Source organism: Oncorhynchus clarkii, chromosome 3 (assembly GCF_045791955.1).
Source record: "Oncorhynchus clarkii lewisi isolate Uvic-CL-2024 chromosome 3, UVic_Ocla_1.0, whole genome shotgun sequence".
Taxonomy (NCBI): domain Eukaryota; kingdom Metazoa; phylum Chordata; class Actinopteri; order Salmoniformes; family Salmonidae; genus Oncorhynchus; species Oncorhynchus clarkii.
In genome coordinates this window covers 51,222,877-51,248,941 of record NC_092149.1, presented here as the reverse complement: position 1 = coordinate 51,248,941, position 26,065 = coordinate 51,222,877, and the positions used below count along the sequence as shown (strand labels likewise).

At 44.5% G+C, this 26,065-nt stretch overlaps 1 protein-coding gene across 1 annotated transcript in view; it reads left to right on the top strand.

Moving 5' to 3' along the window:
- Positions 1-26,065, top strand: part of LOC139396936 (kalirin-like) — a 162,478-nt gene that overhangs the window by 39,008 nt on the left and 97,405 nt on the right. Inside the window, exons 9-10 of the mRNA XM_071143876.1 lie at positions 13,399-13,521; positions 20,165-20,356. Of these exons, the coding sequence (XP_070999977.1) occupies positions 13,399-13,521; positions 20,165-20,356 (315 nt within the window). The remainder of the gene's footprint in view (positions 1-13,398; positions 13,522-20,164; positions 20,357-26,065) is intronic.

Sequence of the window (26,065 nt, the reverse complement as noted above, 5' to 3'; positions counted from 1 at the left end):
TAGTGCCCTGCTTTGGCCAGAGCCTACCCAGCTAGCACGTAACGATCTGAGAACCATATCTTTCTTAGAGCTTGGTGAGAGCGTGGTTGTCCTATGGTGATTTTGCATACAACCTTCCCACAACCTTCTGGGAATGGTGCAGTGAAGTTGCTTGGCTTTGGAAAATGTTCAGCACATTTAAGGAACTTTAACGAAAAAAAAAGTTTCTAAAGTTCGAACATGGTTACATTTCATTTCAATTTTGGTAATGTTCTAGGAACGTTTTCCAACGGGTTTGACATTGGGAACCTTCTCAAACAGTTCAGAGAACGTTAAGAAACCACGTTCTTCTGTGGGAATTTCAGTACTTCAACATCAAATGAAATTGTATTGGTTATATGCGTCCTAAACAACAGGTGTAGACTAACAGTGAGAGGCATACCTACGGACCCTTCCCAGCCATGCAGAGAGAAAAATCGAAAAATAATAGAAACATATACGTAATTACACAATAAATAAATATACAATGAGTGACGATAACATGGCTATATACACGGGGTACCAGTACGAGGTAATTGAGGTCGATATGTACATGCTGTATAGGTAGGGGTAAAGTTATTAGGCAGCAAGACCGTAGCAGCAGCGTCTGATGAGTCAAAAGAGTAAGTGCAAAAAGGGTCAATGCAGATAATCTGGGCAGCTATATGGTTAACTATTTAGCAGTCTTATGGCTTGGGGGTAGAATCTGTTCAGGATACTGTTGGTTCCAGACTTGGTGCATCAGTACCGCTTGCCGTGTGGTAGCAGAGAGAACAGCCTATGACTTGGGTGGCTTTGACAATATTTAGGGCCTTCACCTGACACCGCCTGGTATAGAGGTTCTGGATGGCAGGGAGCTCGGCCCCATTGATGTACTGGGCGGTACGTACTACCCTCTAGCGCCTTGCGGTCAGATTCCAAGCAGTTGCGATACCAGGCTGATGAAAACTCTCTTGATAAATATTATGGCCTGCAGATTATCATGAGGTATTCTAACTCAGGCGAGCAAAAATGTGAGACTTCCTTAACATTAGAGATCGCGCACCAGCTATTGTTAACAAAGAGACACACCACTCCCACCTTCATCTTACCCAACGCTGCCAACCAGTCTTGATGGTAAATGGAAAAGTCAGCGAGATACAGTTGAAGTCTGAAGTTTACATACACTTAGGTCATTAAAACTAGTTTTTCAACCACTCCACAAATTTCTTGTTAACAAACTATAGTTTTGGCAAGTCGGTTAGGACGTCTACTTTGTGCATGACACAAGTAATTTTTCAACAATAGTTTACAGACAGATTATTGCACTTATAATTCACTGCATCAAAATTCAGTGGGTCAGAAGTTTACATACACTAAGTTGACTGTAACTTTAAACAGCTAGGAAAATTCCAGAAAATTATGTCATGGCTTTAGAAGCTTCTGATAGGCTAATTGACATAATTTGAGTCAATTGGAGGTGTACCTGTGGATGTATTTCAAGGCCTACCTTCAAACTCAGTGCCTCTTTGCTTGATATCATGGGAAAATCAAAAGAAATCTGCCAAGACCTCAGAAAAAAAATTGTAGACCTCCACAAGTCTGGTTCATCCTTGGGAGGAATTTCCAAATGCCTGAAGGTTCCATATTTATCTGTACAAACAATAGTACGCAAGTATAAACACCATGGGACCACGCAGCTGTCATACCGCTCAGGAAGGAGACGCGTTCTGTCTCCTAGAGATGAGCGTACTTTGGTGCGAAAAGTGCAAATCAATCCCAGAACAACAGCAAGGACCTTGTGAAGATGCTGGAGGAAACAAGTACAAAAGTATCTATATCCACAGTAAAACAGGTCCTATATCGGCATAACCTGAAAGGCCGCTCAGCAAGAAAGAAGCCACTGCTCCAAAACCGCCATAAAAAAGCCAGACTACGGTATGCAACTGCACATGGGGACAAAGATCGTACTTTCTGGAGGAATGTCCTCTGGTCTGATGAAACAAAAATAGAACTGTTTGGCCGTAATGACCATCGTTATGTTTGGTGGAAAAAGGGGGAGGCTTGCAAGCCGAAGAACACCATCCCAACCGTGAAGCACGGGGGTGGCAACATCGTGTTGTGGGGTGCTTTGCTGCAGGAAGGACTGGTGCACTTCACAAAATAGATGGCATCATGAGGATGGAAAATTATTTGGATATATTGAAGCAACATCTCAAGCCATCAGTCAGGAAGTTAAAGCTTGGTTCGCAAATGGGTCTTCCAAATGGACAATGACCCCAAGCATACATTCAAAATTGTGGCAAAATGGCTTAAGGACAACAAAGTCAAGGTATTGGAGTGGCCATCACAAAGCCCTGACCTCAATCCTATAGAAAATGTGTGGGAAGAACTGAAAAGGTCTGTGCGAGCAAGGCCTACAAACCTGACTCTGTTACATCAGCTCTGTCAGGAGGAAAAGGTCAAAATTCCCCCAACTTATTGTGGGAAGCTTGTGGAAGGCTACCCAAAACGTTTGACCCAAATGAAACAATTTAAAGGCAATGCTACCAAATACTAATTGAGTGTATGTAAACTTCTGAACCACTGGGAATGTGATGAAAGAAATACAAGCTGAAATAAATAATTCTCTCTACTATTATTCTGACATTTCACATTCTTAAAATAAAGTGGTGATCCTAACTGACCTAAGACAGGGAATTTTTATTCTGATTAAATGTCAGGAATTGTTAAAAACTGAGTTTAAATATATTTGGCTATGGTGTCTTCTGACTTCAACTGTATATATCATCCATGTCCTTAGACGAAAAAAATAATTTAAAAAAGTAGCGGAGTTGATAAGAGTTGATAAGCAGTAAAACGGCTGCTATCCACGGCAGCTGCACAACCTTGGAATAACGTTTTACTCATGGTTCTATTTAAAGTCATGGTTTCAAATTGTTCCAATCACTTGAGGAAACAATGTTTTTCCATGGGGATTTCAGTACATCAGCATTAACGTTCCCTACAGATTTTCTCTTGGTATTATTTAATATCATCTCCTCAAATTGTTTTCAGACAACGTCAATGAAACCTTCCATCAAATTCCACAAGAAAACTTTAGTAATGTTTTGAGAATGCTATTTAAATTCTCAAGACGTTAAGTAAACTTTACATCAAAATAATACTTAAGGAACATTCAGAGAATTTTCGAAGAAAGTTATTTAAAAACATTTCCATTTCATTCTCAGCATCAACCCAACTCTCTCTATCCTCTACCTTGTGAAGCGTGTTCAGGAGTGTTGGCCTCGCCCACTAATTGGCCACACCTGATCTTAATGAGTGCTTGTTTTCTTTTGGAATTGGGTCTGTTTGAATAGACTAAAATGAATAACTTTGTATGCATGAAAATAACCGTATCTCACTGATGGGTCACAATAAAAAGGAAATGTGTTAATGCCTAAGCAAATACATTTCCATGTCTCCTATCTGTGCTTGGGAGTTCACAGTTAACCTAAGCTATCAGTGTTATTATTATAAGTCTTACTGGAACATGCTCTCAGAACATTATTTAATTACCTTCAAATAACCTATAATTTCCGCTCTCAGAACGTTAATAAAACCTTCCAGGAAAACTTTCAGGGAACCATAGTAAAATGTTCTCAGAACCTCACAGAAGTCTTACAGTTCCCAGAACAGGCAAAATGTTAACTTCCGTTCTCAGAACGTTTATAAAACATTATGTTTTAATGGTCAGGAAACGTATGGCTTCGTTCCCAGAACCAATGGGAAACCAAACATTTACTTTTCCACAACTTCCAAGGAACCAAATGTGCTAGCTGGGTGTAAAGAACAGGTCAAAAGTAGTGTACTATAAAGGGAATAGGCTACCATTCAGGATGCAAGGGCTTCCAAACTGCAAGAGGCTTGTCAGGAGGAAGCAGTGTTGGATGATATGTGTAGGAAGTTCAGCGCTATCCAAGGTCATCTACTATATATCCGTAGCCAGATTTAAGAGGAGTTGGAGAATCCTGGGGCTGTCTCTATACTCTCCTCCCTCCACATTTGGGTTAATCTAATGACATTCCTCTCATTTATCTTAAGGTAAAGCATACAATGCAATGGATAACGACTGCAAGGGATAGCACTAAAATCTAATAAACTGTTACCTTAGGCAACGGCAGAATTGTGCTTCATGTATGAAGCATATTTTTTTTGTGGATTTGTGAATGTCAGCAATTCTCCAACCCACTGTGCTATTTATTCACATGGTATTGTACTGCTTCCAAGGGCCCATAGATGATTTGGTCAAAAGTAGTGCACTATATAGGCAATAGGGTGCATTTTGGACACACTACGTTATTTATTTTCTTTGGCCATCATACAGCCAGAAACCGAGGACTGTGGTAACATTTTATTTGGATAGTCCATCTACGGACTATCTACAGACATGCTTTTTTCATGCTTTCCAAGATGGCGTAGCAGTCCAGTTCGTCCTCTCGTGTACTTTTGTATTTTTTCGTCTTTTTTTGTATATATTTCAATTTTATTTTCAATCTCTTCTCCATTTTAGTTCAATTATACTTTCCGGTAACCTGCCTCACCCAATGTGATACGGAACCGCTATTATTTGTAATTTTTAGACCTTATAGCAAGAACCACAGCGATCAGAAGCTAACCAGCTAATTAGCTACAAGCTATTTAGTCATTGTTAGCCACTGTTAGCGGCCTTTACCTTCTGCACAGGTACCAGACCTTTTTTTAAATATATATTTTTTTTTTGCCTGGATAATACTCACCAGCCTACCAGTAACGGACTGTCTCTCCACTAATATTTTAAACAGACTATTAGTAACATTTCAACTAACTATCTACTAACCCTAACTCTAGGGGCGGCAGGGTAGCCTAGTGGTTAGAGCGTTGGACTAGTAACCGGAAGGTTGCGAGTTCAAACCCCCGAGCTGACAAGGTACAAATCTGTCGTTCTGCCCCTGAACAGGCAGTTAACCCACTGTTCCCAGGCCGTCATTGAAAATAAGAATTTGTTCTTAACTGACTTGCCTGGTTAAATAAAGGTAAAATAAAAAAAAATAAAAAAAACCTAAAATTAACCCTAGCCCTAACCTTTACCCGTACCCGGCTCCATGATGGGGCTAAAGGGGGCGTAGCCTCCTCAGTTTTAGTTTTATGTTCCTAAGGTTGAAGTCGGAAGTTTACATACACCTTAGCCAAATACATTTTTATCCTAGTAAAAATTCCCTGTCTTAGGTCAGTTAGGATCACCACTTTTTTTTAAGAATGTGAAATGTCAGAATAATAGTAGAGAGAATTATTTATTTCAGCTGGTATTTCTTTCATCACATTCCCAGTGGGTCAGAAGTTTACATACACTCAATTAGTATTTGGTAGCATTGCCTTTAAATTGTTTAACTTGGTTGAAATGTTTCGGGTAGCCTTCCACAAGCTTCCCACAATAAGTTGGGTGAATTTTGACCCATTCCTCCTGACAGAACTTGTGTAACTGCGACCCAAAAAAACGACTCCGAAAAAGAGGGAAACGAGGCGGTCTTCTGGTCAGACTCCGGAGACGGGCACATCGTGCACCATTCCCTAGCATTCTTCTTGCCAATGTCCAGTCTCTTGACAACAAGGTTGATGAAATCCGAGCAAGGGTAGCATTCCAGAGGGACATCAGAGACTGTAACGTTCTTTGCTTCACGGAAACGTGGCTTACTGGAGAGACGCTATCCGAAGCGGTGCAGCCAACAGGTTTCTCCACGCATCGCGCAGACAGGAAAAAACATCTTTCTGGTAAAAAGAGGGGCGGGGGCGTATGCCTTATGACTAACGTGACATGGTGTGATGAAAGAAACATACAGGAACTCAAATCCTTCTGTTCACCTGATTTAGAATTCCTCACAATCAAATGTAGACCGCATTATCTACCAAGAGAATTCTCTTCGATTATAATCACAGCCGTATATATCCCCCCCCAAGCAGACACATCGTTGGCTCTGAATGAACTTTATTTGACTCTTTGCAAACTGGAAACCATTTATCCGGAGGCTGCATTCATTGTAGCTGGGGATTTTAACAAGGCTAATCTGAAAACAAGACTCCCCAAATTTTATCAGCATATCGATTGCGCAACCAGGGGTGGAAAGACCTTGGATCATTGTTACTCTAACTTCCGCGACGCATATAAGGCCCTGCCCCGCCCCCCTTTCGGAAAAGCTGACCACGACTCCATTTTGTTGATCCCTGCCTACAGACAGAAACTAAAACAAGAGGCTCCCACGCTGAGGTCTGTCCAACGCTGGTCCGACCAAGCTGACTCCACACTCCAAGATTGCTTCCATCACGTGGACTGGGACATGTTTCGTATTGCGTCAGACAACAACATTGACGAATACGCTGATTCGGTGTGCGAGTTCATTAGAACGTGCGTTGAAGATGTCGTTCCCATAGCAACGATTAAAACATTCCCTAACCAGAAACCGTGGATTGATGGCAGCATTCGTGTGAAACTGAAAGCGCGAACCACTGCTTTTAATCAGGGCAAGGTGTCTGGTAACATGACCGAATACAAACAGTGCAGCTATTCCCTCCGCAAGGCTATCAAACAAGCTAAGCGTCAGTACAGAGACAAAGTAGAATCTCAATTCAACGGCTCAGACACAAGAGGCATGTGGCAGGGTCTACAGTCAATCACGGACTACAGGAAGAAATCCAGCCCAGTCACAGACCAGGATGTCCTGCTCCCAGGCAGACTAAATAACTTTTTTGCCCGCTTTGAGGACAATACAGTGCCACTGACACGGCCTGCAACGAAAACTTGCGGTCTCTCCTTCACTGCAGCCGAGGTGAGTAAGACATTTAAACGTGTTAACCCTCGCAAGGCTGCAGGCCCAGACGGCATCCCCAGCCGCGCCCTCAGAGCATGCGCAGACCAGCTGGCCGGTGTGTTTACGGACATATTCAATCAATCCCTATACCAGTCTGCTGTTCCCACATGCTTCAAGAGGGCCACCATTGTTCCTGTTCCCAAGAAAGCTAAGGTAACTGAGCTAAACGACTTCCGCCCCGTAGCACTCACTTCCGTCATCATGAAGTGCTTTGAGAGACTAGTCAAGGACCATATCACCTCCACCCTACCTGACACCCTAGACCCACTCCAATTTGCTTACCGCCCAAATAGGTCCACAGACGATGCAATCTCAACCACACTGCACACTGCCCTAACCCATCTGGACAAGAGGAATACCTATGTGAGAATGCTGTTCATTGACTACAGCTCGGCATTCAACACCATAGTACCCTCCAAGCTCGTCATCAAGCTCGAGACCCTGGGTCTCGACCCCGCCCTGTGCAACTGGGTACTGGACTTCCTGACGGGCCGCCCCCAGGTGGTGAGGGTAGGCAACAACATCTCCTCCCCGCTGATCCTCAACACTGGGGCCCCACAAGGGTGCGTTCTGAGCCCTCTCCTGTACTCCCTGTTCACCCACGACTGCGTGGCCACGCACGCCTCCAACTCAATCATCAAGTTCGCGGACGACACAACAGTGGTAGGCTTGATTACCAACAACGACGAGACGGCCTACAGGGAGGAGGTGAGGGCCCTCAGAGTGTGGTGTCAGGAAAATAACCTCACACTCAACGTCAACAAAACTAAGGAGATGATTGTGGACTTCAGGAAACAGCAGAGGGAACACCCCCCTATCCACATCGATGGAACAGTAGTGGAGAGGGTAGCAAGTTTTAAGTTCCTCGGCATACACATCACAGACAAACTGAATTGGTCCACTCACACAGACAGCATTGTGAAGAAGGCGCAGCAGCGCCTCTTCAACCTCAGGAGGCTGAAGAAATTCGGCTTGTCACCAAAAGCACTCACAAACTTCTACAGATGCACAATCGAGAGCATCCTGGCGGGCTGTATCACCGCCTGGTACGGCAACTGCTCCGCCCTCAACCGTAAGGCCCTCCAGAGGGTAGTGAGGTCTGCACAACGCATCACCAGGGGCAAACTACCTGCCCTCCAGGACACCTACACCACCCGATGTCACAGGAAGGCCATAAAGATCATCAAGGACATCAACCACCCAAGCCACTGCCTGTTCACCCCGCTATCATCCAGAAGGCGAGGTCAGTACAGGTGCATCAAAGCTGGGACCGAGAGACTGAAAAACAGCTTCTATCTCAAGGCTATCAGACTGTTAAACAGCCACCACTAACATTGAGTGGCTGCTGCCAACACACTGACACTGACTCAACTCCAGCCACTTTAATAATGGGAATTGATGGGAAATGATGTAAATATATCACTAGCCACTTTAAACAATGCTACCTTATATAATGTTACTTACCCTACATTATTCATCTCATAGGCATATGTATATACTGTACTCTATATCATCGACTGTATCCTTATGTAATACATGTATCACTAGCCACTTTAACTATGCCACTTTGTTTACATACTCATCTCATATGTATATACTGTACTCGATACAATCTACTGTATCTGCCTATGCTGCTCTGTACCATCACTCATTCATATATCCTTATGTACATATTCTTTATCCCCTCACACTGTGTACAAGACAGTAGTTTTGGAATTGTTAGTTAGATTACTTGTTGGTTATTACTGCATTGTCGGAACTAGAAGCACAAGCATTTCGCTACACTCGCATTAACATCTGCTAACCATGTGTATGTGACAAATAAAATTAGATTTGATTTGATGATTTGATTTGATTTAACTGGGTCAGATTTGTAAGCCTCCTTGCTCGCACACACTTTTTCAGTTCCGCCCACACATTTTCTATAGGATTGAGGTCAGGGCTTTGTGATGGCCACTCCAATACCTTGAATTTGTTGTCCTTAAGCCATTTTGCCACAACTTTGGAAGTATGCTTGGGGTCATTGTCCATTTGGAAGACCCATTTGCGAACCAAGCTTTAACTTCCTGACTGATGTTTTGAGATGTTGCTTCAAAATATTTTCCAGCCTCATGATGCCATCTATTTTGTGAAGTGCACCAGTCACTCCTGCAGCAAAGCACCCCCGCAACATGATGCCCCCCCCCCCCCCTCCCCCGTGCTTCACGGTTGGGATGGTGTTCTTTGGCTTGCAAGCCTCCCCCTTTTTCCACCCAACATAACGTTGGTCATTATGGCCAAACAGGTCTATTTTTGTTTCATCAGACCAGAGGACATTTCTCTAAAAAGTACGATGTTTGTCCCCATGTGCAGTTGCAAACCGTAGTCTGGCTTTTTTATGGCCGCTTTGGAGCAGTGTCTTCTTCCTTGTTGAGCAGCCTTTCAGGTTATGTCGATATAGGACTAATTTTACTGTGGATATAGATACTTTGTACCTGTTTCCTCCAGCATCTTCACAAGGTCCTTTGCTGTTGTTCTGGGATTGATTTGCACTTTTCGCACCAAAGTACGTTCATCTCCAGGAGACAGAACATGTCTCCTTCCAGAGCGGTATGACGGCTGTGTGGTCCCATGGTGTTTATACTTGCGTACTATTGTTTGTACAGATGAACGTGGTACCATCAGGTGTTTGGAAATTGCTCCCAAGGATGAACCAGACTTGTTGAGGTCTACAATTTTTTTCTGAGTTTTTTCTGAGATTTCTTTTGATTTTCCCATGATGTCAAGAGGCACTGAGTTTGAAGGTAGGCCTTGACATACATCAACAGGTACACCTCCAATTGACTTAAATTATGTCAATTAACCTATCAGAAGCTTCTAAAGCCATGAAATAATTTTCTGGAATTTTCCAAGCTGTTTAAAGGCACAATCAACTTAGTATATGTAAACTTCTGACCTACTGGATTTGTGATACAGTGAAATATAAGTTAAATAATCTGTCTGTAAACAATTGTTGGAAAAATTACTTGTGTCATGCACGAAGTAGATGGCTGACTTGCCAAAACTATAGTTTGTTAACAAGAAATTTGTGGAGTGGTTGAAAAAAGAGTTTTAATGACCCCAACCTAAGTGTATGTAAACGTCCGACTTAATAATTATATTTTGATTTATAAGGGTGGAGTCAAGTGAACCAGTTTGGGACTGGTGAGGACTCCGTGTTGGAGGCTGAGCTGTCTCCATCCTGCTCATCTGCTGTTCCTATGGGGTGTGCTCTGCAGGAGTGTCTGCTCTATTGTATGGGCAGATAGGGGCGTGGATCAGAAAACTTGTCAGTATCTGGTGTGACCACCATTTGCCTCTCCTTTGCATAGAGTTGATCAGGTTGTCGATTGTGGCCTGTGGAATGTTATCCCACTCCTCTTCAATGGCTGTGTGAAGTTGCTGGATATTGGCGGGAACTGGAACACGTTGCCGTACACGTCGATCCAGAGCATCCCACACATGCTCAATGGTGACATGTCTTGTGAGTATGCAGGCCAAGGAAGAACTGGGAGATTTTCAGCCTACAGGAATTGTGTTTAGATCCTTGCAACATGGGGCCATGCGTTATCATGCTGAAACATGGGGTGATGGTGGCCATGGCTTATGCCTGTCCATACCATAACCCCACCACCACCATGAGGCACGGTGCCATACACGCTGTCTGCCATCTGCCCGGCTGCACACCACTTGCATTACATACCTTTTGGTTTATTTAATTGCATTTACCAGTTTACTGTACATTTCTTCGTTGTAGTTGTTTGGAGAGTATTTGTCCGGTTTCTCCATTATGTTTAATGTTGCGTGCTTTAGCGTGCATAGATATACCTGGCCTGCGAGCCAAGAAGAAGTGTGGTCAAATGAATTTAAGTGCCTGTTTGGGGATGTTCTTGTTAGTTTACTTTTGGGTAACTCAAGATGAGGCTGTATCTGAGCCTGAATGATCCCACCTGTGCTTTATTGGTTATTAAGACCGGTTTTGCCTGATGAGAGGCTTTTTCTTTTGAATGCTGACATTCTGAAGTCAGACCTTTTGTAAATATATAGATTTGTAAATATCACCGTCATCTTTCAAACGCCAGCGCTGTGTAAATAAATCCAGCACTCGTTTGCACCGCTACCCCCTTGCCTCCTGCTGAGTCTTCGTCCTTACGACTGCTAGAAGATTCCTATTTTACGCTGATACAGCACAAAGGAGATGGGCTACAGATTTTGCACCAACCTGTCACTTCAAAAGCACTCAATGGTCTCAGATTCTCTGCATTCGAACGCTAGGTTCATTGTGGTATAGTGTGATATAAGCAGAATTCAATATAATTCCAATGCAAAACCCCACACCAAAATATTTGCCCCTCTTGCCTATTTCAACTGCCCTTTTAGTCACTTTACCCTGGTGGCCGGTGTGCCTTAACCCTAACCCTTTATTCTAAACCTGACCTTAACCTTAGCAAGCAGTTGCTTATTAGCAGATAGTTTGTTGATAGTATGACCATCTGTAGTGTATCTACCGATGGACTAGCCGGGCTATCCAAATAGTGTGACCAGGACAGCTTTCACTTATACACTGTCAAAATAATAAACCTGTGAAAACAAAAGCACTTTTGGCAACCTCCTCCGTACATTTTTCAAATGCCTCCTTAGGGGCTTGGATCATATGTAAATGCCCGTAATATTTAACAGATTTAGACCGAGATTACATTATGTTCACACAAAGTGCTCCTCTTTCCCATGGGCCTCCAGTTTTGCTTGCTGTTTTTCATGCTTCCTCTGTTTTCTTTGATGGTTTTGTCCAGGCCATGTTTTGTTTTAATGCGCCTGTATTCTGGCGTATCATGTACTGTACTTTTCCAGGAAACATCTCTGCGTTGTCAGTAATCTGGAGGTTCCTGCAGCATCACAAACACAGGCTGTGTGCTAAATGACACCCTGTTCCATATATACTGCAGCGCACTACTTTTACCAGAGCCCTCATTTTGGAGCTGAACCCACGTTATACTGAATCCAATATTTCCAGCCCACTTCCTCAACATCATGGCTAGAATAACATTGTGGTGTCGAGTAACTGCTGAGACATCACTAGACTGATAGCCTGCATCCAAAATGGCACCCTATTTCCTACATAGTGCACTACTTTTGACTAGAGCCCTGTGGGCCCTCGTCAAAAGTAGTGCACTATATCTAGGGAATAGGGTGTCATTTGGGATGCAGACATAGGATCCAGAAGTGGCACTCCCGTCCGAGGCATGGCATCCTCAGACGGCTAATATCATCCCCAGCAAATATCTCTTCTATTCTCAGCCCTTCCCGTGTTTGTGCGAGCGAGCCAGCCAGGTAGTTTTAGACTCCTGCTTGTTCCTGTGGATGCCGCAACTCTAATCAGCCAGGGCGAAACAAGAGTTGTCTGCTCACCCACTGACATGTTTATTAAACATTCCTGTACACACACACGCAAGCCAAGGACCCCTCCCATCTCCTACTATACACACACACACACACATACACACACCGACATGCAAGCAGATGACCCCTCCCTACTATACACACACGCAGGCAAGCAAACATGATCAGGACAGGGAGGCTACACTTGAGGACAACAAGATAATTGAAGTGGGGCAGGACAGGCAAGCTTTGGTTTTCCATTCCTTGAAGTGACCGTAGAGAGAGTTATTAGGAAGAGAACAAAAGACTGACCAGGGTTCAAATACTATTTGAATACGAGCCTGCCTAGAGTGCCAGATTGGCGGGGTTTACAGTTTTGGGAGTATTCTGTTGGTTCCATCTCGCCAGGCAAGCACAGAGAAAGTATTTGAAAATATTTAAAATAGTGTTTGAGCTGATGTTTGCCAGGGAATGGTGAAAGTCACTGCCACAGGGTGCCGCTCGGCTCTGTTTCAGCCAGACTCTGTTTACAAAGCCACACTAGATGATCTCATCTTATGACCTCTCATCTATTCATTAACATTTAGTATGGTAAATTCTGCCGTACTGGCTATTCCGCCAACAATGTACAGTCACGCAATGGGACTCTAGAGTGGAGTTATGCAAAGTTCACTGCACTTTTTGGCTACCTTTCGCACTGCACATTTGGCTACTTTCTCTTTGAATGCTGTCGAGATGAAATCATGTATTCCCAGTCTAAGTAAGTAAAAGCCTAGCAAAAGGAGAGAAGGAAGCTAGACAATATTTCCGAGGCTCACGACCTCGTCTTTCCTCCAAGGTTTGGATAAAATCGGAATTCACGAAACCTCCTCTTCTTTCTCCTTGAAGATGGACTGCTGGCCTGATATAGGGTGACAAAGTGACAGTGGTGACAGATTCCTGGCCCTGAAGCCCACACATGTGTCTGACTCCTTTGTAGTCGGGGGGGAGGGGTAACCTGGGCTGAAAACTGGTGAACGTGCATTTGTCTGTCTACTTAGGAGGCAGGGGGGAGTGCAGTACCACGCACTGAACAGAACACTGGTTAACATGAGTGTCTTTCTCTGTGTCACTTGTGCAGGTGATGGACTGGATAGAGAACCATGGAGAGGCCTTCCTTAGCAAACACACGGGCGTGGGCAAGTCCCTCCACCGCGCCAGGGCACTGCAGAAACGCCACGACGATTTTGAGGAGGTGGCACAGGTGAGAGTTCAACTGTTTGTGCCAATGAGAAAATGTTTGCGGCCTTGCTAATAGTGTGTCATTGGTCATGCCCTGAATCATGTGAATCTCCTCCTTACATTGCTGAGGTGGAGTATCTGATCAAGGATCAGCTTCCCCACCCCCAAAACCTAACCTTAACCATTAGTGGGGGAAATGTTCAACTGACCCCAGATCAGAGTTCAAGGGCAACTTCCTCAGGCGTTGTGGATGGCATTTTGAGGTTGAATTGCCTCATCTCTGCTACAATGTCAACAAAGGCTTCATTTTCTGCAGTATTATACTACATTTGAACCGCAGCATTGTACTGGATTTGAACTCTGTAGGCTGTTATGCTATTCTGTCTAATGTCAAAGTGCTGAGGTGTCAGTGAAAGGGCAGACCACTGAACACTGTTCCAAGAGAAGACATGGTCAATAAACTGAACACTGACACATTGTTACAACCAAATGACATGGTTCCATTGTCCTTTTAAAGCTTCCTATTACTACTGTCCTAGTGTTCAAATGCAATTCACAGATGGCAGATTTGTATTGTTTTGACGCAAGTTCGGCTATTATTCAGTGAGGATGTCAATTAAAGCTAGAATCCTTTGTTGATAAATACATTTTTGGACTTCTAAATGAATCATATACTGCATACCCAATGATCGTTGAAGAGTAGAACTTATGCATGTCTCGTGCTCTTCGTTCAACTGCCGTGTCCAATCAGAACCCAGAATATACTTTTGTTTTACACCAATGTTTGTAAACAATCCTAAATGTAAACGATCACGGTATAGCCTAAAAACAGGGTTAAAACTGTACATTTGATATCATGGATGGCCATTCTTTGCATCCATATCTCTGTCTATGAATTTGAGAGTGTTTTCATTTTTCCAGCCCCGTCCCTTGGCTTTTAGAGACACACTTTTTTTTATTGTTTCAATTAAGGACTAGCTTTAAACTCCAAATATCGGAATGTCACGGTTTTCCGTGGTTAGTTGTGATTGACAAGTGACAGAAAATGAGTGTGCAATGAGAAATACATTCAGGCGTTTAAGAGAACCTAGTCATTTTAGCTTTAGTGTGTTTTTTTATGGGCTTGGCATGCAGGCTTGGTTTTTGCAGCCCATTGTAGCTGCAGTCCATAAGAGTAAAGAGGCCAGAAGACTTAGACCAAGCAAGAACAAGCTGGAACCAGTCCACTGTGGAAATACACTTTTCTAATTTCATCACACAGACAAACTGCACAAAGTAAGATGTTCTGCTTTAATAGGCTATATGACTATAGGTCACAAGTAGTACACGAGTAGATAGCGCCTGCGTCACACCTGGCAACCTATTCCCTAGTGCAGTACTTTTGACTAGGGACCATAGGGCTCTGGTCAAAAAATAGCGCACTATGTTGGGAATAGGGTGCCATTTGGGACGCAGGGAGTATCTGATATCATCCAACTACCCGGCAACATAAGAAATGTACCCGACAACATAAGACATGTACCCGACAACATAAGACATGTACCCGGCAACATAAGACGTGTACCCGACAACATAAGACATGTACCCGGCAACATAAGACATGTACCCGGCAACATAAGAAATGTACCCGGCAACATAAGACGTGTACCCGACAACATAAGACATGTACCCGGCAACATAAGACATGTACCCGGCAACATAAGACATGTACCCGGCAACATAAGACATGTACCCGGCAACATAAGACATGTACCCGGCAACATAAGACATGTACCCGGCAACATAAGACATGTACCCGGCAACATAAGACGTGTACCCGACAACATAAGACATGTACCCGGCAACATAAGACATGTACCCGGCAACATAAGAAATGTACCCGGCAACATAAGACGTGTACCCGACAACATAAGACATGTACCCGGCAACATAAGACATGTACCCGGCAACATAAGACATGTACCCGGCAACATAAGACATGTACCCGGCAACATAAGACATGTACCCGGCAACATAAGACATGTACCCGGCAACATAAGAAATGTACCCGACAACATAAGACATGTACCCGGCAACATAAGACATGTACCCGGCAACATAAGACATGTACCCGGCAACATAAGACATGTACCCGGCAACATAAGAAATGTACCCGACAACATAAGACATGTACCCGACAACATAAGACATGTACCCGGCAACATAAGAAATGTACCCGACAACATAAGACATGTACCCGACAACATAATACATGTACCCGACAACATAAGAAATGTACCCGACAACATAAGACATGTACCCGACAACATAAGACATGTACCCGGCAACATAAGAAATGTACCCGACAACATAAGACATGTACCCGGCAACATAAGAAATGTACCCGACAACATAAGACATGTACCCGGCAACATAAGACATGTACCCGGCAACATAAGAAATGTGCCCGGCAACATAAGACATGTGCCCGGCAACATAAGAAATGTGCCCGGCAACATAAGACATGTACCCGGCAACATAAGATGTCCAGTAAATAAAATCATTTCCGGTCCCATTTCTTCCGCTTTGCTAACCTCCTGAGTGTAATGGTAGCAGCATGAGCCGTGACTAGTGATAACACCAGCGTTAAGGGGGATGGCTTTTGACGCTCAATGGATGTGCAATCCTGGATTTACGACAACGTTTTCGCCCCTCCTGATGATGGACAACGTGTCTGTCTTCAGGGCAAGCAGAGGTCTGCCGGTTATGTCCCAAATGGCACGCTGTTCCCTATATAGTGCGCTACTTTTCATCAGGTCCCATAGGGCTTTGGTCAAAAGTAGTGCACCAGGGAATAGGGTGCAGATTAGGACAGTCTGAGAGGCCTGAACATTATTTACCCTATTTTCTAACCACGTACATCTCTCTGGGGAAAAGTGTACGAGATGAGGATGTTTAATTCCCCCCTACTCCTGAAGGATGGATCAAATGGCTTAATGAATCAAATAAAGCACTTCATATTGGAATATTTGAAATGTGAGCTCATTAAGACATGTACATATGGCACCATCATCTCCCCAAGACACCTCATCAAAGGAGATTGAAACCAAAGTCAAACCAACATTTTTTTTATTGGTGGGGGGGGGTCAGACATGACTAGACACATACGCCCACATAAGTTCACACGCAAACATACGCAGATGCACGCATGAACTCAAAGCCTTTAATTGATCTTCATCATAATAACTCATCCAGCAGTTTAGAGCGAATAAAACATCAAAAGAGAAGGATGTTGAAAAATCCTAATGACACCACACTGAAATTACATCAGTTAATTATTCAGAGAGGTTGTGCTCAGATTCAATCTGCCATTGTAGATGGATCCCCCCCCCCCCCCCCAAATAGCCCGAATGGCACAAAGGGTGCAGCTCTCTAATGACTGGCCTAAGATGTATTCTGCCTACAAAACATGCAGTGGGGGATTTTGTTTAGGCTGAGCACTTCTTAATGGGAAGAGAGAGAGAGAGGCACAAAGCTTTTGTTTCTGGCATCGGGTTAACGAGCACATAAAAGTGCTGCGCGTGGAACAGATTGAATAAAAGCGATACAGAGGGAATCTGGCAGTGTTAAAAAAAGACTAGGGAAGAAGAGAGACAACTCCAGCTCAGCCCAGCCATATCTGCGAAGGGAAAGCCTGAATGGCGTTATTGACTGCACCGCTCTGGAGGGATAAGATAATACGAAAGGACAAGGGAGGAGTTTTCCTGAACCGATGAAAGCTATGTGCTGCCTGGCCTGGGCCTGGGTCGTGTCCCAAATGCCACCCGATCGATCCCCCTACATAGTGCCCTAGGAATGGTGCGCCATTTGGGACGCAGGCTATGTCTAATGGTGTGGGAGGAGTGGTCGAGTGATAGGGAATTGACATGGAGAAGGTTTTTAACAGTGATCTAATGCGTAGCTGTTCTGGATTTTGCGTGTACTATTGAAAATGTAGATGTGTGGGTTTTAATACAGCCTTTACTCCACATCAGTAGATAAGTACACAAGAGCCCTCTAACTGTAATCCTGCTTACTGTATCCATGTCCTTTGAATTGACCCTCCATTGTACCCCCTTATAGTAAGCTGGTCCTCTCTATTCACTATGAATAAATGAGATTTGGGCCAGAGCTACTGCCAATGTGACACAGAGAAGGGATCCGTGGGTGTACACCTGTTATAGGCATCCTAGGAGCGAGGGAGGGGTATTCTGATCGACAATACTCACATCAACCTGACAGTACAGGCAAATTAATCCACCTCCACAGCATGCATTAAGTCACACAGAGAAACCCATTTTGAATCTTCGTTTTTTACAGTCGATCAAAGCATGGAGTTCAAATGTTACATGTCAGCAGCCGCTATTAAACCTTGTCCGGTTTATTTGGGAGAAAAAAAGATGGATTAAGATATTTTGAAGGGGTGAAAAAATAATATGACCACTTCAGAATTATTTGATTAACGAAAAAAGTATTAAGTGTTGTAACGACTCGGTAGGTGTGACTGGCTGGTGTGACTGATAGGTGTGACTGGCTGGTGTGACTGGTTGGTGTGACTGGTAGGTGTGACTGATAGGTGTGACTGGTAGGTGTGACTGGTAGGTGTGACTGGCTGGTGTGACTGATAGGTGTGACTGGCTGGTGTGACTGGTAGGTGTGACTGGTAGGTGTGACTGGCTGGTGTGACTGGTTGGTGTGACTGGTAGGTGTGACTGATAGGTGTGACTGGCTGGTGTGACTGGTTGGTGTGACTGGTAGGTGTGACTGGTAGGTGGCTGGTAGGAAGGCATCAAGGAGGAACAATGACAGAAGCCCAACGCTTCTGGGGCACAGCCTAAACCAGGCTAGGCTGGCATATTTAGTCAAAATAAAACGTTCACAAAGCTGGTTCTCAAACATGAATGGAAAAAAAACACTCTCCCACTCTCCTTAAAACCTCTTCAGGATCAGACCCTTTTTTTCAATTTCCGCCCCAAAAATGACATACCCAAATCTAACTGCCTGTAGCTCAGGACCTGAAGTAAGGATATGCATATTCTTGATACCATTTGAAAATGTGAAATGAATGTAGGAGAATATAACACATTAGATCTGGTAAAAGATAATACAAAGAAAAAACCAACCGTTTTTTGTTTTTGTTTTTTGTACCATCATCTTTCAAATGCAAGAGAAAGGCCATAATGTGTTATTCCATCCCAGGCGCAATTTGGATTTTGGCCACTAGATGGTAGCAGTATATGTGCAAAGTTTTAGACTGATCCAATGAACCATTGCATTTCTGTTCAAAATGTTGTATCAAGACTGCCCAAATGTACCTAATTGGTTTATTAATAACTTAATAACTTTGTGCACTCTCCTCAGACAATAGCATGGTATTATTTCACTGTAATAGCTACTTTGACAGTGCAGTTAGATTAACAAGAATTTAAGATTTGTGCCAATATCAGATGTGTCTATGTCCTGGGAAATGTTCTTGTTACTTACATCCTCATGCTAATCGCATTAGCCTACGTTAGCTCAACCGTCCCGAGGTCGGGACACCGATCTTGTAGAGGTTTTAACTGAACCTAGAGTTAGCCTTAACTTTAAAGAAAACTTGCTGGGCTGCTACCAGCGTCACTTGTAGTCTGTTCACTCCAGGGCTTCAAACAAATGTCTTTAGAGCTCAGCCTCCAGCGTCCATCCAGGAGCTCCCCCGTGCTGAACTAAAGCAGGCCCTTGAATTTCTCCAGACTGTGTTGCAGCCTAATGAGGCCGAGTGGCCTCAGGTGTGGGCCGAGCCCTGCAGCCTAGCTTGCTGCAGCCTACAATGCTGGTTGTGGGGCGTGGCTGACACTCCAAACAGTGGCTTTCCCCGCCCACATCACTGGGGCGCCACACTTTGGATAATCCAAAATGAGCCTTGTTTGGACTTCAGTGCCAGACAGACACAGTAGGTAGGGAGAGATAGGATTTGAATTGCATGACTGTGATTATGATGAGGCCCACAGTGTTAAATCTTCTCCAGGGTGAGTGTCACTAGGTAAGGGTCCCCATATGGCATCTTTATTCCTAAAAGGCCCAGAATGCCTCCCAAATGGCACCCTACTGCCTTTCTAGTGCACTACCTTTTACCAGAGCCATATGCACCCAGTGAATGTGCCACAACCTTACAGGAGGTGACCAGTTCCAGAGCCTTTGGGTCATCCCATCCTAGTCAGATCACCACGCTGCTACTTGTTACACGCTACATGCTAGCCAGGCATTAATCTGTCCTGCCCTCATGGCTGATGCTCTACAGACTTAGTCCCCACTGTCGTGTTGATCCAGAGACAACACTTGCCAAGCTGTGGGATTACCACATCTGGATAGCCAAGGATTTACCCTGCCACTCTGCAGAGTTTTGGGGCAATTTAGTAGTGGAGGCGCCCATCGGAGAGAGAGGTCTTGCCTGTCTGTGGCGGTGGAGGAGAGAGAGACAGGAGTGCAGTAGTCAGGCAAAGCATGCAGAGACAGAGTGCAGACAGACACAATTGTCAATGAACTTGGAGACCCCAGAGTTGCAGCCGGTAAGATCCTGTAGAGTGCACCCTGCAGACCCAGTTCTCTACCCACTTGTGTTTGCGGTCATCTAATTGAGCTGCCCTTTTGTCTCCCCTGGGTACCAGAACACCTACACCAACGCAGACAAGCTCCTGGAGGCGGCCGAGCAGCTGGCCCAGACTGGGGAATGTGACCCAGAGGAGATCTACAAAGCAGCGCGACACCTGGAGGTCAGGATCCAAGACTTTGTCCGGCGGGTGGAGCAGAGGAAACTGCTGCTGGACATGTCGGTCTCCTTCCACACCCACACCAAGGAGGTAAGACCTTTGAACCCTGACCTGCATGATGGTTCACGCTCCCTGTCCTGGAGAGCAGTAACTTGGCACAGGGTTGAGACTCGGGGGTTGGCTTGGCTTATGCAGCCTCAAGATGCCCGTCTGCGAGTGTCGCTGATCGCTGCCGACAGACGTGCATTCATACCAGCCGTTCACAGAGGATCGCACCCAGATTACTAAGGCATGCAGGGAGTCTTCTCTCTAGTTAGTGCAGCCTGATCCATGCCATATGTGAGTGACCAGCCTGGGCACCCTATTCCCTATATAGTGCACTACAATAGCCCACATCCATGGTCAAAAGGTTGCTAATAGGGATGGACATTCTGTCTGTGTGAGGGCTACTTCACAGACCTACCACCATCTAATCCTAAACTCTTTAAAATCAGTGTCCAACTGTTATTTTTGACTTTTACCCCGATTTTGTGATGTTCACAAGTTCACAGCTCTATCTCTCTCTCAATTGAATTAAAGAGGCTTTATTGGCATGGGAAACATATATTAACATTGCCAAAGCAAGTGAAGTAGATAATATACAAAACTGAAAGTAACAACAGAAATGAACAGTAAACATTTCACTCACAGAAGTTCCAAAAGAATAAAGACATTACAAATGTCATATTATGTCTATATAAAGTGTTGTAACTCTGTGCAAATGGTTCAAGTACAAAAGGGAACATAAATAAACACAAGTATGGGTTGTATTTACAACGGTGTTTGTTCTTCACTGGTTGCCCTTTTCTTGTGGCAACAGGTCACACATCTTGCTGCTGTGATGGCACACTGTGGTATTTCACCCAGTAGATATGGGAGAATCTAGTCTGTTTTCGAATTCTTTGTGGATCTGTATAATCTGAGGGAAATATATGTCTCTAATATGGTCTTACATTTGACAGGAGGTTAGGAAGTGCAGCTCAGTTTCCACCTCATTTTGTGGGCATTTTTCACATAGCAGGTCTGCCTGCGGCAGCCTTTCTCAATAACAAGGCTATGTTCACTGAGTCTGTACATAGTCAAAGCTTTCCTTAAATTTGGGTCAGTCACAGTGGTCAGGTATTCTGCAACTGTGCACTCTCTGTGTAGGGCCAAATAGCATTCTAGTTTTTTGTTAATTCTTACCAATGTGTCAAGTAATCATCTTTTTGTTTTCTCACGATTTGGTTGGGTCTAAATCTTTCCTTCCTTCCTTCCTTCCTTCCTTCCTTCCTTCCTTCCTTCCTTCCTTCCTTCCTTCCTTCCTTCCTTCCTTCCCTCTCTTTCTCTCTCTCTCTCTCTCTCTCTTTCGCTCTCTCTCTCTCTCTCTCACCCTCCCTCCCTCCCTCCCTCCCTCCCTTCCTTCCTTCCTTCCTTCCTTCCTTCCTTCCTTCCTTCCTTCCTTCCCGCTCTCCCGCTCTCCCTCTCTCTCTCTCTCTCTCTCTCTCTCTCTCTCTCCGTGTTACTGAACAAGGGGTGGATGTGGTAGATGACCCTAGACAGCTTGCTGTTCTCCTCTCTTCCCCTAGCAGCTCTTCAGCGTGTAGTGTACTACTTTCGACCCGAACCCTACTGGCCCTGGTCAAAAGTAGTGCACTATAAACCCTATTGGCCCTGGTCAAAAGTAGTGCACTATAAACCCTATGGGCCCTGGTCAAAAGTAGTGCACTATAAACCCTATAGGCCCTGGTCAAAAGTAGTGCACTATAAACCCTATGGGCCCTGGTCAGAATTAGTACTCTGTAAAGTAATACGGTACCATTGTCTATCCCCTTAATGCGGCACATCTTTGAGCACTGGGACAGGAGGAAGACATAAAAGGCCTGTGTACGCTGGGCTGGGTGACCACTGCTTGTTGAGGTCTTCTGATTTTCCTGACCAACCTATGAGCCAGAGTCATTATCCTGCGCTGCGGGGTACCACGATTCACCTGTGGAACCTCTGGAGCAGCGTGGAGGGCATTTGTTTGGTTCAGCTCTCCTAATGGAGCCATCATTCATCAGCTACACACACACACACACGCACACATACACAGACACACACACACACATCATTCGTGAGCCAGTCCCAGTGATCTATGAGAAGCAGTGGGAGTGTGGGTTTTCGGAGTCGCAGCCGTTCCACGCAGAGCAGAGAGTGACTAGGCAGAGTGATTGTGGGAAGTATCTTAGCGGAATATCAGACTGAGAAAAGGAAAATGGCAATGATTTGAAAATTGCACATTGTATGGGGCGTATACAGTATATATATGGCGTATATTAAACTGTTTGCTACCATTTTTAAGTCTCCACCTTGTACCCTTTCCAACAGCCCACTCTGCAGTCTTTTCCAAAGCCGATTTATGTTATTCACTGTGTTCGGAGCAGAGGAGCAGCTTACCTTCTGACTGGCTTGCTCCTGTCGACATGATGCATTATGGTAGACTGCTTATGGATGACGGGCTGCATCTTACATGGCACCCTATCCCCTATATAAGGCACCACACTCTTACAAAAAGGGTTCCAAAAGGGTTCTTCGACTGTCCCCATAGGAGAACCCTTTTTTGGTTCCCTCTGCGGAAAGGGTTCTACGTGGAACACAAATAGATTCAACCTTGAACCAAAAAAGGGTTCTTCAAAGGCTTCTCCTGTGGGGACAGCCGAAGAACCCCTTTAGGTCCTAGATAGCACAGATTTTTCTGAGTGCACTATGTAGGGAATAGGGTGCCATTTGAGACGTAGACCAGACCAGGAAATGTTGTTGGACTCAAGTCTTTAATAGTTTACTTTTCAGGGGCTCGTGCTTAGATTGGCCTGAGATAAGACTCCTAGGGTCTGATTGTTATCCTGAAAGCCAAGGCCACATCCCTTATTGATTTAGAGACCAAGAGCATCCCGATAGCATCCCATCCCCCTTTTTCCTATGAAGTGCACTACCTTTGACCTGAGCCCAATGGGTGACTATGTGCCCTGGTCAAAAGTAGTGCACTACATAGCGAATATGGTGTCATTTGGGACGCTCACTACATAGGGCGGTGTCAGTAGTAGTGGTCTACGGAGATGGCATTGTTTTTTAAAAGCCTAATGAAACGAAATAGCCAGTTTACTGAGGGCACGCTCACTGCATCAGATGCATCACTAATGCCACCAAATCCCTGTCAACACCGGCTCAACGGACAATTACTGACAACTTTCAACTTAGTGTTACTCGCTTGATGTGGTGTTCACTGCCAGGGGGAAGTTTTGTTGTTTGTGTTTTCCTCCGCTCACGTAAAAGAAAACGATGCGCTCCGCCGAGCAAATGTTTGATTTACGGAGGGGTAATCACTCCACCGTAATGTATGCATATTTTTAATTTCCCTCCTCTGCTTTCTCCTCGGCTGCCTCCGCCTTCTGCTCGCGCTTATGGTTTTATCTCTATATCGATTGACATTTAATATACTTTCTACCAGACTAACAGAAAGCAGCAATTAGCTAAAAGAAATAAGGTTTTAGGCTGCTGTGCTGTGTGAGCTGAAAGATACTAATTTGCATTCTGGACAGTGGTCCACATGGAGACATGGCCCGCATCCCAAGTGGTGCCCTATTTCCCTTTATAGGGCACTGCTTTTGACCACTTTCCATATACCATGGGCTCTGGTCAAACGAAGTGCACTTTACAGGGATAGGGTGCCATTTGGGACTCTCCCGTGAGTGCTCAGTCAGACTGTGCCGTCAAACGGACGAGGAAAGCAATCAGAGCCGCGATTTATCAATCACACAGAGGAACTGTTGGAAAGGCTCGGTGTGTTTGCCACATGTTCACTCAGGGCAATATTATGAGAGATGGCTGGGACAAGGCTTTTCCCAAACGGCACCCTACTTTTGACTACTTTTGACCAGAGCCCATAGGGGTCCAAATGGCTCACTCATGTGTTCGTTTAGGCTGCTTGATGTTGGCACTCTCGCTCCGTGTCCCAAATGGCAGCCTATTCCCCATGAGCCCTGGTCAAACGTATTGCGGTGCCCTATAGAGGGAATATGTGCCATTTGGGATGCAAGCGAAATGAAGGAGGGGGATACTTCACTATGGACGTGTGTGTGCTTGTACAGTATATTCTATTACAGTATTACAGACCTGGGATTACAAATAGTATGCACAACCTATTTCACCCTAATCCTATGTCTAATCCTAATTCAGGTTTGTGGTGAAATCTGTAAATGCGTGGTAGCTGTGTGGTGCTGGCCATGCCCAGTGCAGCGCAACACAGCCAGGATCCATTAGCTGAAGCAGGAGTCACACAGAGAAGCATGTTTAATTCTGAGCGAGCTCAGATCAGTCATGGGGAGCGGTTACCATGGGAACCACCAAGATGGCAACGCCACTCTCTGCTTTATTCATTTATTTGTTTGTTAACCCCTTCAAAAGACACAGAGAATCCCCTCTGCATGTGTGTATAGTCACAGTTATGAGCGAAGTGAGCCAAAGTACAGGTTCGAGTGGAAATGATGACAGCGCCTGTGTCCCAAATGGCACCCGATATCCCTATATAGCGTGCTACCTTTGACCAGAGCCCTGTAGGAATGTGGATAGGGCCCCGGTCAGAATTAGTGCACTATAAAGGGAATAGGGTGCCATTTGGGATGGAGTACAGTGTCTCACTGGAGGGAGGTGATGACGTTAGTATCCTGAGGCGTGTTTTTTTTTTTTTTTTTTTTTTGTGCGCCATTCTTTTAGGAATGTGGTTCCTGGAATACAACGTGTCTGTTAGTGTCCATGAGTTGTGTCATGCTAGATCTTGCCGTCGTACTTATCTGGTTCAATGATTAGGCCACGCCTGTTTTGTCGACCTCATTGCAGTGTTGCAAACAACACTTGAGCATCCACTTGTGGTGCTCACCATCTTGACTCATTTCCATCTTCCAATTATTGTCTGTGGAGGAAGACTTAGCAAGCATCGTTTTATGGCTTGGTGCATTCGGGGTAAAGTGCTGTTATTGTCATGGCTAAAATAATGAAACTCTTCATACTAGATGAACTGTTATGAGAGTAACTCATTTCGCACACACACTGCACCCGGAGAGAGTGAGAAGGGCAGAGCAGCGTTGCTTTTACCATAATGTCCTATGAGTATGCTTTGAGGACCAGCAAGCCTAGCAGGCCAAATCTATGTCCAGCAAGTTCTTTTTTTTTATGTAAATAGGAAAAACCTCAACAGCGCATCTCAGTAGAGCTTAAGCTGACTGCGAACAGTGAGGGAGTCTGCATCCCAAATGACGACCCTATTCCCTATATGGGCCCTGGTAAAAAGTAGTTCACTTTATATAAGGAATAGGCAATAGGGTGCCATTTGGGACAACAATCTTGCCAAGCTAGAGTCTGCTGATACTGAAATTATGATGAAGCAGGTGCTGAACTTTGCGATTCATTCCCCCCTCAACACAACCAAACGTCTCCTGCCAATTTACTCGGATTATGCTCCAGGTGCTGTGTGTAATTGTATATTCAAGCTCCTGTTCCCTCATTGAAATATTAAAGTGCAAGTTAATCTTTTTTTCTGTGATTTCAAAAAATAAATAAATAAGTTGTGTAGTTTGAGAAATGGGCATCTATTTTCGGTGAGTTTTGAGAGCAGTTCTCTAATTGTGGAGATGGAAAAGGAAATGGATTTATTTCTTCCCCGCTGTCAAACAATTAGTCTAAAGAGAGATACAGTATGTGCTGAGTACTCGTCCTGCGTACGTATTATACATATGAAGCCAC